This window comes from Prenolepis imparis, unplaced genomic scaffold (genome assembly GCF_030444845.1).
Source record: "Prenolepis imparis isolate NDT839.2.m4 unplaced genomic scaffold, iyPreImpa1.0 SCAF_7, whole genome shotgun sequence".
Lineage (NCBI taxonomy): Eukaryota > Metazoa > Arthropoda > Insecta > Hymenoptera > Formicidae > Prenolepis > Prenolepis imparis.
The window spans coordinates 134,893-151,915 of NW_028141165.1; the positions used below are offsets into that span (position 1 = coordinate 134,893).

The 17,023-nt window shown below is 32.0% G+C and overlaps 1 protein-coding gene across 3 annotated transcripts in view; it reads left to right on the plus strand.

The window, feature by feature from the left end:
- Positions 1–16,766, plus strand: part of Rhogef2 (Rho guanine nucleotide exchange factor 2) — a 29,491-nt gene extending 12,725 nt beyond the window's left edge. For 2 of the 3 annotated variants that reach the window (XM_083043027.1, XM_083043030.1), the window contains 13 exons: positions 742–918; positions 1,932–1,988; positions 2,970–3,105; positions 4,186–4,267; positions 4,963–5,015; positions 10,120–10,391; positions 10,610–11,962; positions 12,306–12,422; positions 13,200–13,376; positions 14,029–14,252; positions 14,841–14,991; positions 15,338–15,375; positions 16,440–16,766. In XM_083043027.1, the coding sequence (XP_082899153.1) occupies positions 742–918; positions 1,932–1,988; positions 2,970–3,105; positions 4,186–4,267; positions 4,963–5,015; positions 10,120–10,391; positions 10,610–11,962; positions 12,306–12,422; positions 13,200–13,376; positions 14,029–14,252; positions 14,841–14,991; positions 15,338–15,375; positions 16,440–16,538 (2,936 nt within the window). In that variant the 3' untranslated portion in view covers positions 16,539–16,766. The remainder of the gene's footprint in view (positions 1–741; positions 919–1,931; positions 1,989–2,969; positions 3,106–4,185; positions 4,268–4,962; positions 5,016–10,119; positions 10,392–10,609; positions 11,963–12,305; positions 12,423–13,199; positions 13,377–14,028; positions 14,253–14,840; positions 14,992–15,337; positions 15,376–16,439) is intronic. The other variant, XM_083043029.1, reaches the window with a different exon arrangement.
- Positions 16,767–17,023: the final 257 nt, after the last annotated feature.

Sequence of the window (17,023 nt, forward strand, 5' to 3'; positions counted from 1 at the left end):
ACTTATTGCATAAATTACTGTGATTTTGAGACATATAGAGAGTGAAGCGCACCCACTGATCTCTATAAAATTATATATATATATATATATATATATATATATATATATATAAAGATCACAGTGAGCGCACCTGGAACAGCATTATGATTGAATGAAAATTGAATGTGAGAGAAATGCTAGTTATTCAAGCAAAGTTTGTTATTAAAAATTAAAAAAAAATTTTTTTTTAATCTTTTATTTTTAATCACTTGTAAAATTATTAAAAATATTGATCTCTTGACGTTTTTTGTTAATAAAGAATGGATTTCAAATTAATAAGGCAATTTATAAAGAGATGGGATTGTAAATTTTAAAATAATTAAAAAGATTATATTCAATACATATATAATATCAGACCAATTCTCTCAAGTTTACTTTTCTTTATTTTCCTTTATTTCATATGACAATTAATATTGATTACCTTTAATCGAAAAAGTTGATGATGCTAAACTTTTAAATCAAATATTTTATATATAATATAAATCAAGTATTTTATATATAGTATTTTATACATATATATCAAATATTTTGTGTGCGTGTGTTTACTTCATTATTATTACATTTACTTCATTTTTTTGAAAATTGCGAATAACTTAATGTATACCTTGTAGGTGTTTTCTTTCTTTTTTAATACAATATAATATTGCGTATATAATATGTACAATAATAGTGGAGCTATATTGTTCATTAATTGATTAACAGATTGTTCCCTCAGCGTACATCGACAATGTGTCCGTGTGGTAGAGGAAAATTGTCCGGGTCCTTTGGTGCGGAAAGAAAGAGCCAATCCTAGAATCAGTAAACTAATGGAGCGTATTCGACCAGAGAGGAAACCTCCATCCCATCATCATCATCATTCTCAGAACCAGATATTACATTGTAAGATTAACTTAACTAACTCAATATTTTATGCAACATAAATCAACTCAGAATAGATTTAATTAGTCGAAGATTTAATTAAACATAGACAATAATTGGTTATTTATTAAGGGTTCAGCTTTTCGTAATTTATGTAACTCCATAAAAAAAATTATGTAAAAATATTTATCAAAAAATTTTTACTGTTTTATGGGTGTAAAAGCCTTTTTTTTTAATACATCTTTTACTATTAGTTACAGCAATATGGCTTTTTGCCACATTGTGCGTGCACGCGCGTGTTTTTCCGCTAAAAATAAATGTATTTTGTTTTATATATTGAACTTCTCATGTAAAGTTAAACGTCAAAACTACAGTTACATGCAGTTTTAGATTAAACAGTTTACATAAAACAGTACAAATTTATAACTTGTTATTTAAAAATTGTGAGTAGTGTGAGTAAAAACAATGCAAGCCAGAAATGCTATTAAATCGGTGTGAAAATAATCTGTTAAAAAATTATTCTTTATGGAATGTCTATTAATTCGTTTAGACCATTAATTCTAGCACTGTCAATCGTTTTTCAATTTTTCTTCTATCGCTCAATATCAATAATAGATATAATATATATTCTAAATATTAATTTAGTTTCATTGATGTTAAATTTAAGCCATGTAGCTTCTAATGCACATCATTGTTTCATGGAAGTAAGATGCTTTTAAAATAATTTTTTTCTGAGTCAAATATTTTTACATCCTCTGCAAATTGAAATTATTTATGTGTTTTATATTTTTATTTTCTTTTATTCGTAAACTATCACCTACTGTGTAAAAGAAAGAAAAAATTGTGGCTAAAAATAATCATAATAAAATTAGAAAATTTTGATTTTAAAGTATTCTACACAGAAAGTGTGAGATAATAAAGTTTTGCATATGTATGTCTACATGTATATTTGTTCACTGGATATCAGCGTTTTGGCTTACATTACCTTTTCTTTGTTGCCTTATTGAAAATTATTATTTTGTTCTATTTTGCAGTAGACAAAATCAAAAGAAATGAAGAAGATTCCGGTACATTAACGGATGGAGAAAATGGTAAGTTTGTTTTTCTTTTTTCTTTTACTTATCTTTTTCTTTCTTTTTTTATTGTTATTGTCATGGAATTATATTATTATGCTATACATTTAGGCGCGAGAGGAACTACTGCGTATCTTTTGATCATAGTAATTATTCTTGTAAAATATTATTCTCTCTTATGAATTATCTTAGAATTAATAAGCCAGAAATAATAATACAGATCAACAATTAAACATCAGAAAATGTCAAATTGAATGCGTTCTTTATTAGATATTACCAACCTTGTTAACATATCGCTGTCAATATCAGTATATTATCGCGCAATAACCACGAACTTCGAAACAAATCAATCTTGTACCAGATTTACTTGCATGTTGTTTCTTTTTCTGTTTCTTGCCGTTATTTGTAGAAATTGTCAAATAACTTTGGCAAGCGATAAATAGTGCTTGTATTTTTCATTTAATAAAACTTTATTATAACTGTAAAATGTGAGAAAATTATGATATAAAAGGATATATAGCAAAAAGGTAAAGTAACGTTAAGGAACAAAATATAAAGTTTTAAATTGAATTTTTAACTATTAAACTCACTGATATATGAAAACCTTAGCAAATGAGAATTATTCCTTTAAAAAAAAATATATATATATATATATATATATATTAACTAGTAATTTACAAAAAATAGAATTTAGCAAGTAAAAATACGTAAAATATTTGTGTGTGTGTGTTTTACTTCGACTAAATAAAGTAATTTGCACGCGTGAAATATTTTTGTAGATACTCGGAATCGTAATAGCATATACAGGTGGTAATAATGAGTTAGTTGATAATATTGATAATCTCGCACACACATATACACGTTAGAATTAAGAGAAATTTTTCAAGATTATTGTAGAATAGTTAAGTAAAAACATCTGGTTAAAAATCATATATCTGAATTATAAAATTTTTCTTTACAATTTTGATTTCAACTCTACATTGATATTTGTAACTTTAGGAGAACAGCGCTCAAGCAGTTTAACCGGAAATGCTCGCAGCAGTTGCGAAAGAGCGCGAATTTCCGGTTTAGGAGGAACTAACGATCATATCGATAACATGGACAATCCTTCATCTCGAGAAGATATTTCCGAAATGTATGTATCTAGTTGGTGACATTTGTCTATCTATTTATTTATTTTTCTATCCATATTGATAATTTTGCACACATACATACACACACACACACACGTGCGCGCGCGCGTGCACAGAAACGCTTTACAAAACATATTAATATATTCATTAATTTTTCCAAGTTTAATAATTGATCATTGTCCAATTGTTGCTTATTCAATCAATGTGTATAATGTCTTTGGAATTTTAAATTAATTGTGTTTTATATTGTTTTATTTTCTGTTTCTATTTTATAAACTAACCTTTGTAAATCTATCGACTCAAAATTTATATATTAGATATTTTAATTGAATTACAAAGCATGCACAGAAAATGATACAAGGACTTATTTTGGTCACGTGAAATAAATCACATTGCGCGAGGTTTACATGAATTTTTAACTTTTTAAACTTATTTTTCAATAATCTTTTTTTAACCCTCTATAGTCTTATATAATTGTAGTATAATTGTAGTGTAAAGAATTTTTAATTAAATTATATAATATTTTCTTAATAGTCAATTTTTTAATAACTTTGTACACATCTCGTTAACAGATTTTATTTTTAATTTGCTACTTCACTATTATCTAATAGCTATAAGCCTTGAAAGTATGTGTATAAATATGAGATGCTTGAGAATTGTAGTACATAAAAAATTTTACTTTTAAAGATATTATATTTTATCTTTTTAAAATTGAGAAACTTAGGAAATGTATACACATTATTTTTCTGGCATTCTTTGTATTAGATTGTGCGCGTGTGTATGTGTATACTTTGTTTTTTATATTCTGTCCACATAAGCATTGAATTACAGTTGAATCATTAGATTTATGAATTTTTGCATTCTCTGCATTCTCTAGATTTAATTGGAATTTTTTTTCCATTTGTTGAGTTTTTTTAGCACCTAATGTTTTCAAAACTTGTTGATTTTTCAGATAATTTTTTACTTATGTAACAGTATCGCGAATATATCGAGTATAATTAATATTTCTTACTCTATGCGTCCGATTTGTTTGCGTCGTGGACAGTAAAAAGATTTACGCTTTGTTAATTACGATTACTTAGGGTCCAGCAAAATATTTCCAGTAAGCCAAAGACGTCAAACATCAACAGGTCTGAAAGTTACAAGGAGCGGATACATCATAAGGTAACTAAAAACATATTATTTATAAATACTTAATATAATGTTACAGTTACTATTAATTCACATTTTTAATCAAATATCATATACATATAATATAAAGAATTTTATATAAATCACGCGCGCGCGAACATACAATTGAATAATTTAATAATTTATTTTACATACTATACATCATATACACATGAGTATTATGTGCGTACCTCGATTTTTCGCATTAGGATTTTTATATTAAAAAAAAAATGATCTTAGGGGAATTTGTCATCCATTAGCATGTTAGTATACACTCTGGTGGATAGGCAACCTATATAAGATAACGCGCGTGCCCTCATTTCAACAATTTTATTTTATTCATTTTATTACATAATTTACGGAGAGAATTAGACACATGTTTACACTTTTTCTCAGTTTTAAACGAATATTATAAACTCTTAAAATATTGACATTTGCTTTTTATGGAACGAGAGGATATTTTTTAGCCTCTTATTTTATTATTCTGTTATAATTAGTAGTAAAACAAAGTTAAGATTGTGAACTGTGAAATATTCTTTCGATAGAAATGTATCGTAAAAAAAAAAAAAATCAAGCGAGTATTCACAAACATGTGCTATTACATTGTTTAGCAATGAAACTATTGCTCTAGCATAGTTATATATAACTTGAGCAAACTTACAACTAAAGTTGCATATTTTCAATTGCAGCGGCAACTGAGAGAAAAGAGGAAGACCAGCGATCCGAATCTCTCCAAAACAAAGTGAGTATATTTTTATTATAATGAATATTTATATGTAGTGTTATAAATAGAGCTTGGAAATTCATACTAACAATAAGATACACTGATTAAAATAATGCAATTGCTCTTATCGCGCTGCTCTATCTACCTTATTGAATTGAAATGACGTCGGAAACAAAAAATTACAATTTTTTCCTTGTGCGAAATAAATTTAAGTTTTTTTTTTTTTTTTTTCGATATATATATATACAATAGATTTATACAATATGTCTCGCGAGAGAGTTGAATAGAGAATTTCCTACACATACTTTACCGCAATCTATTAGATATTATAATATTTAACATAAATGCGGGGAAAGAGAGAAGAGTGAAGAAACGCGAAAGAACCAACTAGTTTCGATATATAGTGCGAGAAAAGAACTTGTTCAATATTTTATTGCGAATGTTAAGAATCTTATTATGGCTACGATGAGGAAGCAAGAACTTTAATTATTCGAAATCTCTCATTATATTTTACGCTCGCATCTTCAAAAGAACTGATATACATCAAACGAATACATCTCGGAGTATGCAAATGATTAAATTAAAATAAGTGAATTATTCTGGTAGAAAATTTTGTTACTATAGCTCTGTTAGTATAAACATGAAATATTCGCACTATCATATCGATAAAAAGAAAAAAAAGGAAAGAAATTGAGTATTGAGTCAGATTCAAGTGAATTGAAATGAATTGGAGCGAACTGTTAAAAATGGAGTCGAACCGGGACCGGGGATTGATTAGTCTAGGCTCGACTCTGTGTGCCGTCGTAAGTCGTATGAAACGCAGATCTGTAAATTTTTGGCAGGGTATCTCCTTCTCGCCTTCCTCACCTCTCCAACACTTTTCCATAATGAACACGTGCAAAGAGCGCAGACTCGGTTTGTGCCTCATTTCTTGTCGTACGTCGTACGAAGGTGTGTATACAGAGAGACAGAGAGCTTTCGTTCGGGTTCGGAAGGCCTTCAGTGTGACGTTAAACGTTCAATTCCGCGGATGGCTATTGCGTCGCTTCGACAGCACGAAACACCCACGCTTTCGGAACGCTTTTGAAACAAACGGCCGCTTTTCGTTTGGCACAATTCGATTCGTCTTACGAGAGCACCCTCGTTCGACTCGGATCTGCTCTTGTACCACTCGTGTCGCTCGAATTAATCTTTTATCAATTATTCGATGGTAAAAGTAGTGCTAAATTTACCGAACTTAAAATTCTTATGCAATTTTCAAGTCGCATCCAGTGGCTTCAGTCGATTCAATTTCCGAGTTGATATACGAATCAACGCCATACCTTCTCTATCTTCTTCTATCTTCTTTAATAAAATCGTGCGCTTCCGATCATTCCGGGAAAATGTATGGAGGAATATGTGGATTAATAATTAAAAGAAATTATGCGTGCAGATTTCTAAAAAGTTTAATGACCATATAGTGATTGAGTCTTTGATTATTGAGAGTTTTGCTGTAAAAAGAAATTCAAAATCTCAGATTTTGTTTTATGGACAAATAAGTCCGAACATGTTATTTAAGTATTAATTTAAAAAGAAATATTTAAATAGTTTTTCATTTAATTTAGAGATACTTTGAAAAAATAATATTCTGACATAAACTTTTTCTAATTCTTATTTTTTATAACGCAAATAATTTTTTTCATCGACATAAAGTTGTCTATAATCTCATTCAACGATCTCATTATTTTGCTATTTTATTTTATCGAAATGTCTCGATAAAATAAAATAAAAAGTGTAAAAGTATTTTTAAATGGGACGTCTAAGCGACTAATTTAATACCGCAGAGCTTTCCATTTTTATCTCTGGAAGTCAATTAAATAAGTAATTTAAGGAACGCGTGATTGACTAAATATCTAAATATCTAAATCCGAAAGATGCACGATTATCATTTTCCAAGTAATTGGTAACCGATGAGAGAGAACTAATAATATATCGATCAATGATATTTCATGAGAATTGTAAAAAAGCTACATTATTTATACAGCGAACAGAGAACTCGTGCTTTTAGTTGATGAATGACAAGCGAGTTTATCGATGGTTGTTGCATGATGTTTGCATTCGCATTTCGAACATCATTTCGAGATGATTTAAAAAAAAGACATGTGCGGAGAGAAAAGAGGCGTACATACACTACATACGTACAATACAATTAAACTATATATACATACATATTTTAATCAAATTTTAAAAAATACGTATGGCTTTAAATCATCTAATATTGTGCTCCCTTTCGCATTTGAGTAATTATTATATATATATATACATATGAAGTAGAATTTACATTAGAGATAAGCCATCTCTCTTAACAAAAAATATCTTCTGTCAGATATTAATTTTATAAAAAAAGAAAGAAACTATCTATTGCTACTGTTATCTGTCGTAAGAATAATTTATTTTTTACTTCATTATATTATGTACTTGGTTCTCTTTATATACTTGGCGCATTTTATACATAAACGAAGATTAACGTGCGATTAAAGACCATGACGCACGAAAAAAAATTTAATAAAAATTAATAAAATGCATCGATATCTTAAAGAAGAAAAACGACGAATATGTGTGTATATGTATGTGTGTGTGGACATGGAAAAAAAATTGTTTTTATATTAGTTTTTATATTAGTTTTATGAATCACGATTTGAACGAGGAAGATTAAAACCGTCCTTTCTCATTTTTTCTCCCCCCCGCCTCTCTCTCTCTCTTTCTAAACATAGAAAATAGCTAATTATATGGATAAATATAGATACAATTTTTATACGAGAAAATACGACACGTTAATAGAGATAATCAAAGAATCTAAAACTTCAAACCGCGGTTATATTCGCAGAATGATGACTTTTTACAAAAAATCTCTTTATTTTATGTCTACTTTAAAGAATCGATAAGAGATTGTGTGAACAGGAAAAAAAATGATCCGTTTTTATCAGGTTCCTCTAATATGGGTTCTGGTAAATGGAATGATGTCAGAGCACGGATATGTCTTGGCTTTTATTTCCGAAGCGATCGATACCCTCGAATCAATACGATTGTACAAAGTGTCTTTCACTAAGCGCAATTCTTTGAACCACAGATTTTAGCCATTTATGTTACTGCAAGGTGCGCTTACTCGAGTGAGTGAGTAAGAGAAAGAGAGAGATAGATTCTTTCTGTATATATTATACATATATCTTTAGCCCTCTTCGTCTAAAAATTTGCAAACAGTGATTGCGTATGTGCATGCGCATTTAAAAACAAAACTTTCTTATTACTTGTAGCGTAACACGATTTTGATAATTTCTTCGATTTTTATATATAAGCAAAAAGTATTTTTAATAAATGAAAGAAAGAAGGAGCACACACACATATCACACATCAAAACAAAACGAATATTTAAAATGTTAATTAGTATAATACATAATAGTATAGTATAATATAAAATAATATATTTTTAAAGCAAAAAGTTCTTAATAGATTCTATGGCACTTGCCAAGAATTAAGCGTGTTCTCTCACTGTCGGGCTCTTTTGATATTTTTACAAAAACATTTCTATCAAATGTATTAAAGAGAAAGATATAACTCGTGACTCGTGACTATATTCTCTGTACATTCTGTATTTCTTTGAAAGGTCTCTTTTTATTTAGAGCGTTGTTACCTCACATTTTACAATTTAGATTGAAATGCCACTGCATTGTTATATAGCCTTCGATATTGAACCAACGACCTTTAAAATCTGGCTGTTTACTATCAATCCGTTAATCTTAATATTTTAGATTTTAAATAACTCACCTATTATTTCATATAAGATGAACATATGGAATTTACTCTAAAGTATTATAGTAACATAAACCGAAAAGAATCGGAGAATATTTACTTATACCGCATGCGTTGATGCGAAGCGTGCGCGGATCTTTTGTCGTCTTGTGTCTTGTGTCGTGTGACGTGTTGATGATTGATGAAGCTCTCCATGCCGGGTCTACAATGAGTCGTTAGTCGTAAGTCGTAAGAAAATTGACCAACCACAGTTGATTATTTCAAAAATAATCGACTGTAGTTGGTCAATTTTCTTACGACTTACAACTAACGACTCATTGTAGACCCGGCGTCTCAAGAGAACTAGAAGAGAATGAGGCAACACGGCTCGCGACGCGTCCGCCCTCGTCCCGCTTCTCACGATAATGATAATGAGATCCCGGACGAGCCGCCGACTCATGTGGCGGTAACCCTACATTCCCTACATCCCCTACATTCGGATCGGTCAGTTGATGCCGCCACCCTCAAGAATTATTCCAATACTGACGAAAGCATTACCGAAATACTTATGCCGAGTGACGACGCTGCGCACGATCATCCATGCTATCTTAACGAGCGATGTACGAGATCCGAAAGGTATTTTTTACAATACCCATCGTACGGAGAAAAAGATTTTTACTGTCGTAGCGATATTGTGTCAGTTTCATTATTTATTTCGTGTAACAAAGTGACTAAACTTTATTATGATAATCAATTACTTATTTAATATTATTTTTCATAGCAAAATCTCCTATTAGTATTAGTATGTATTAGTAAAATAGAAAAATTTGAAGCAAACTTTTATCTATAAAAAATACATTATCTGTCATTTGTGATGAAGTCAAACTTTATAAAAGAGAAAAGGAGGTAATAAAGCTAAAATAAAGCTTATTTCTGTTGAGAAGAATATCAAAATTTTCTCACTTTCTTCTAATCTTGGTTTAAAAAAATTTATATTGTATCGTAATTAATATTTTATATGAAATAAAAGAAACAAACTCTTTTCAACACTTAAAGTATATTATGACAGAAAAAATGTTTATAAATTTATTGCATTTTAAGACATATATGAAACTTTTAAATCTAAATTTAAGTTTTTCGAAAAGCAGGAGACCATTAGAGAAATTTAAAAAAATTTAATTTTCAAGATTCGGCGACACCAGATCTTTACGGTTTCTTTCAAAAATCGAATATCGATGTATCCTGCTTATAAAATCGATATGATAGTGCGAAATATTCTAGTACGTTCAACGATTCTAAACGTTATAATTAAAGTCGATAGCAAAATGCATAAATTGCTAACGATTGACTATAGAGTCGGTTCCAGCGATTGTGAGCCTTCCGGTACTTTTCCCGGGAATTCGGCCGGCAGTTCGTCAAACAGCAGCCTGTCGACGAGGAGTCTGGATAGTCCCAGTACCAGCCTGGAGCAGGTACATCCCACCACATCGGCGGCAAGCGCTTCAACTTCATGGGACAGTGATGTCGATGTTGAGGCTGATCCGCCGGATTGGAGCCAGGCTGTCGCCGAGGATGTACTCGCACAGCTCAGCAATTCTGAGAAAAAGAGACAGGATGTTATTAACGGTGAGTAATCATCTCGTTCTAAAATTATATGAGGTCCTATTAATAAGATATCTATAATGTAAAAGCCCGAGAGATCTGCACTGTTCCAAAACGTGCACACGTTTTTGTTCAAATCTTATAGTATTGTCGTCATTCAAATATTACGATGACTAATCTATCCTCAATCTTACAATTGGTGCCGCACCCATGTATGTGCACGTTAATCGACTTTTTTTCAGAATTATTTCACACCGAACGCTCTCACGTTCGCGCGCTGAAAGTACTCTCGCACGTCTTCCACAAACCTTTGTTGGAGTCCCAAGTTCTGCCGTTGGATCAGATTCAACTGCTCTTCTCCAACTTGGATGAGATGTTGATGATCCATTCGCGCTTCAACCAGTCGATGAAACGAAAAAAGAAGGAGAACCCGTGCGTAAGCGACGTGGGCGAACTTTTGCTAGAGATGTTTGACGGCGAGGCCGGCGAGGCGTTCGAGAGAGCCGCGTCGACTTACTGCGCTAAGCAGCAAGTCGCCTTGGACGCTTTGCGCGATCGTCGACGCAAAGATTCCAAGTTAAACGCCTTCCTAAACGAAGTGGAAGCGAATCCGCTGTGCCGCCGGCTTCAATTGAAAGATCACATACTCACCGGTATGCTGCGACTTACCAAATACCCATTGCTATTTGAGAATCTCGCCAAATACACGCCGGATAGTAACGAAAGAGAGAAGGCAGCCGTGTTGCGCAGCCTCGAGCGAAGTAAAGAGATCCTGAGTCGCGTTAATCAGGCGGTGAGGGAGGCCGAGGACCACCAGCGACTCGCAGAGATTCAGCGAACGATCGATCGATCGGCTTTTGACAAGTTCGATCATCCGACTGTGCAAGAATTCAAGAATCTTGACATCACGAAGCGTAAACTGATTTACGAGGGACCGCTGCAGTGGCGGCGTACCGAACCGAATCGATCGATGCCGAATCGTTCGGTACCAAAGCCAGTGGATCTGCATGTAGTGCTGCTCGACGATACAATCTTTTTCCTACATCGACAAGACGACAAATATCTACTCAAGTTTATTAACACGACCAACCAGGCGGGCAATTCCGTGCTCAGTCCAATCGTCAAGTTGTCCACTGTACTCGTACGTCACAACGCCGCTGAAAAGGACTCTCTCTATCTGGTCAATACTTCGCAGAACGGCGCGCAAATGTATAATCTAGTGGCGCCGTCTTCCGCGGAGCGCAAACTCTGGTGTAAGCACATCTCTGAGGCCGTTGAAGCTTACAAGGCGCGCGATCGCCAGGGCAGAAGACCAACACCGCCTACTATGCTCCCGGAAGAACCGACGCATGCGATAGAGGATGGAGGATTGTCCTCGGAAGCGGACAGCATAATCGTTGAGAAGACTCAGTCGCGGAATAGAGAATCCAGGGAGCTTGGACAAAACGCTGCTGCCGGTAATACCGACAGCAGGATGCAGGAGCAGGATGAGGAGATACCGGAAACCACCACGACTACGGAAACCACCACGTCTCCCACGACTGAACAAACGCAACAACGGATACAACAGCAATCGACTGAATCGCCAATGACAGGTATGTATTCCAAATAAAAAACATTGCAATAATAGAGATATTATAAAAATTGTGCCGACTTTTGTTGCGTCCAACTTCTGTTGGACAGTTTCGGACATAATTTACAACTGCGGACATTAATTCAAAACTGAACTGAAAAAGTGACACTTGTCTGACACATTTTACACATTTACATTATATTTATATTATATTTAATGTGCGAATTGTGTGACACTTTCTTTCATACCGCACAGTTCATTTATTTCGAGATGTGTAAAAAATAAAAAATGCTGCTCAATCAAATATAGCTGCGATAATAAAACCAACTTATTTTTAAAATAACACACTTTTTTTCTACATATAGGTGTAGCAGAGCCATTACGAATGGTCACGTGCACTCAGCTCTCATTGATAGATCCACTGGAAGTTCATGTAGAAGTAGCACCGGTGCACATTGCACAGCCGGTTCTTACACCAATAGGTACAAGCTTTTTTTAATATAATTTTAAATTATTTTGTTTTATTTTATTTTACTAAAATATGATTATATCAAAATATATATGATAATATTGCAACAATATTATTTAAATTGTGTAGTAAAAATGTTATGTAAAATGTTGGTACTTGATAACTTGTGTTTTCTACTTACAGGTAAAATAAAATAAGTTTAAGGCTCCTGGGTGCTCACCGCGGCCATATTGGATTGTGACGTCAGAAGCGAGAAAGCACACGCTGAAAATTCTTAGATGCCATTTTTTAATGAAAAGATATTTCAATTAAACAGCACTTTAGATGGCTTTAGCACACTCTTAAAAAACCTCGAAAACTATCCTTTTCCCTTTATAATCAATCAACAGCTGTAAAATGATCGAGTTATCAGACTTTGACATGCGGAATGACTGCGCATGTGCAAAGACCAGACGAACTGGGCTTCATAATATTACATTTTACAGCTGTTGATTGATTATAAAGGGGAAAGGATAGTTTTCGGGGGTTTTTAAGAGTGTGCTAAAGCCATCTGAAGTGCTGTTTCATCGAAATATATTTTTATTTCGAAATGGCATCTAAGAAATTTTAGCGTGTGTTTTCTCGCCTCTGACGTCACGATTTTGACATGGTCGACAAGGAGCCAGGAGCCTTAAAACAAAACTTTAAAATAAAATAAAAGTCTACACACACACAATTTTTTCAATATAAAATCTAGAGAAGTTGAACGGTATTATGATTTTACTGAAACAAGACATTTGCAATTTTTCAGAATGTCTGAGGCGTAAGGACGAAATAATCAAACAGGCTCTGCTCGAGAAGCACCTATTAATGGCGGATATATTAAATATTCCTAAAGAAGATTTTGAGCATGTGGCAGACATAGCATCTGAACCATCCACTGTGGAAAAAGAACCCGTTGAACTTATACTTGCTGCTATTAGCCAAAGTATTATTAAGAATCAAACTCTTTTTTGAAATCTTAGTAATCTTAGTATCTCTTTAGAAAAATCTTAGTAATCTCTATAATCTAATCTTACTTTAAGGCTCCTGGCTCCTTTCTGACCATGTCGAAATCGTGACGTCAGAGGCGAGAAAACACACGCTAAAATTTCTTAGATGCCATTTCGAAATAAAGAAATATTTCGATGAAACAGCACTTCAGATGGCTTTAGCACACTCTTAAAAAACCCCGAAAACTATCCTTTCCCCCTTTATAATTAATCAACAGCTGTAAAATGTAATATTATGAAGCCGTCCGTCTGGTCTTTGCACATGCGCAGTCATTCCGCATGTCAAAGTCTGATATCTCGATCATTTTACAGATGTTGATTGATTATAAAGGGAAAAGGATAGTTTTCGGGGGTTTTTAAGAGTGTGCTAAAGCCATCTTAAGTGCTGTTTAATCGAAATATCTTTTCATTAAAAAATGGCATCTAAGAATTTTCAGCGTGTGCTTTCTCGCCTCTGACGTCACAATCCAATATGGCCGCGGTGAGCACCCAGGATCCTTAAAAGGATAAAAATGTATATATATACACACACACACACACACACATATATATATATGCTACATTTTTACATTTTACTTTTGCCTACAGCGGATCATCTAGTGGGAATGTTGAATTCTGCGTTAAACGTAAGCGAAACGGAAACGATATTTGCATCGTGTGGAGCATCGACATTATCACCTCCCGCTGCATGCGAAGCTACCGGTTGCCCCTCATTACGAAATCATTCGCATCCTCAGCAATCGATCGTAGGAATGATGCAGCCGATTTGTCATTATCTCACGTCCCAGCTTTCTCAACTGTCACAACTCCTGGTAAATATACCATAAAAGTACTCTACTTTCTTCATTCTCGTTATCTTCATTTATTCTAACTTTAGAATACTGATGTTACATGCGTGTCTCTGATCAGACAAGAAACGATAGTAGTCTTCGTGATTGTTGTAATCAGATTGTAGTTCTGTTGCTCTTTTAGATAAATGAAGATGAAACATAAAATGATATATTATACATTCTGTTAGAGAGTTATACATGATATAAAATCATCATTTATACATGCTTTATCATTTTGATTTTATAGATAATTTAAAATTAAAAATTATATAAACTAAGAATGAATTATACTTTTTTTTTTATGTGTTATCTACATAATGACAGAATATATTAAGAAAGACGCTAATAACATTTTATAACAAAGGAAGAAGTAAGAGAAAATAAGATGTTTGAATCAGAGAAAAAAAATTTGCTTCATAATTGCTTAATTGTTATTATCTTTTTTAATATATTCTGTTATTATGTAGATAACAGAAATAGGCAAGAAAGGAAAAAAAATGAACAGAATTTATCTTTATTGTAAAATTGCCATGCTTTTCACATATTGTAGTAAATTTGAGTGAATTGCAGGAAATCACAAAAGAGAGAGAAGAAGAGCGAGAAAAATTACGAAAAGAATTACGTAGAAGTAGAGAACGTATACACGCACTTGATACCGATGTACAGCGTCGTGAATTTTCAGAAGTGATAACCACGACAACTCACACGCAAACGGCAACTGGTTAGTCCTTTACTTTAATTTCACTCTTACAATTATTGCGATATATCTATATAGGCTGCGTACCAAAATTTACCACCAGTACTGGAAATCAATAGTTTACATTACGTAATTATATTATAAATTTTCAGTACTGGTAGTGAATTTCGAAACACAACATAATAACTTTATAAAAATATAACAAGTATCTCAAGCACATAGTTTATTTCTCTCTCCATAGTCTGCTAGCGTAACAAGTCTTGAGATTTTTGCAAAATGTTTAAAAAAAATATACATATTTAAAGTAGTAATTTTATTCAATTAGGCATTGTGAAATAGTTCAATAATGTACAATATGTTGTTTTTACAGATGACGTTGTGCATCAAGACGATGACATCATTCGTGACGTAAGAAAGATTTTCTAACTTTATTGTACTTTATTTTATACATTCAATATATAATATATGTGTTGCATTAAAGTGCAATATTTTTATATTCATTACTCTCAATGAAAAATATAATCTATGTTATAAGTATTATTTATATAAAAAGTATAGAAATTGATTTTGAAATTATTTTGAAAATTGTTTTCTTTTATTTAATAAATACGAGTAGAATATAAAACTACTCTATTTCATCAAAGTTATATTCAAAATTAATGATAATAGAAATAGCTGGAAGTGATATTCACCTTTTTCAGAGATAATAATTAAATTGTCAGTATATTGTTATTTATAGTCATTAATTGTCATTTATAGTTATATAATTATTAATTTTATTATTTGATCCTTTTACATAACTTTTAAAGAGTTTTATACAGTGTTTTTTTTTCAAACAATTTCGCAATAATACAATTTCCATTGATTTATTAAAATCCGCCATGAAATTAATGATTTAAGTCTCTGCTTTTTCGTATTGTAATCAATACTAAATTATGACAAAATCAAGCACGTAATTTTTTTTACAATTCACGTTTGATAGTATGAATAGGTAAAATATGCTGAAAACTCTTTTCAGCTATCCTTTATTAGTAAATATATGTAATTCAATCTGTGTCCTAGATTTCCAACAAAAGTTAGCCTTATGGTAGTTAATTAAATCTATTTATGCAGCCATTAATTCATAAATTATCCTCCATCTCTGTAAAGAGAGGTAGATTTTATGGGTTTATTCTATCTAATATAAATTGTGACAAAAAAAATAATTTATTTTTACCATCACACAATATATACGCGCACAATCCGACTCTATAATCCAATGTGGCTGCAGTGAGAACTCGAGAATCTTAAACATCAAAGACATACGAAAGAACTTGTTACGTACTAAACAATAGGCGAATCTGATCGCACTCGAACAATTTCGAAAAGATAGATTAGGTCCAAACAAAGGATTAATGTCAATATTCTTGATTTTTTATATCTCTATATTTATATTATGTTTTGTAATATACTTTGTATGTACATATCAACAGGAGTTCGTCGATGCACGTGGAGAAGCGATTGGAGATTCGAATACGGAAAATCTTAAGCTTAAAGCGGAAACCGAAATGATGGGCGACAGCGTCGGCTGAAACGCAGCTGAGAAAACGTTCCGTCGATCATATCCTTCTTGATCTGGTGCATTTCATGAGCGGTGCTGGAACGTTCTCATATACCGAAAGAAATCAGAATTATTTGTAGGAAAAAAAAACTGAAAAATGGACGACATATATACGTGTGTGGGACAATTCTTCACTGCGAATAATAATACTATTAAATATATATATATATATATATATATATATATATATATATATATATATATATACAGAAGAGAAAAACAAGTCATTAGCTGTTTTATTTATTTGATAAAATTTTTGAGAAGAATATATTTCGATGATAACATATATATATTTATATATTGTCATCTCTTTCAATTAATAGGAATTCAATGCATAATGTTATGAAATATGATATATACTACAAATTTGTGTTCACAAATTATCTCTTTTTCTAGATCTTTTTCATTACTTTGTAAAACGCCGAAAGCATATTTCTTATGCAATGTGATTTTTCA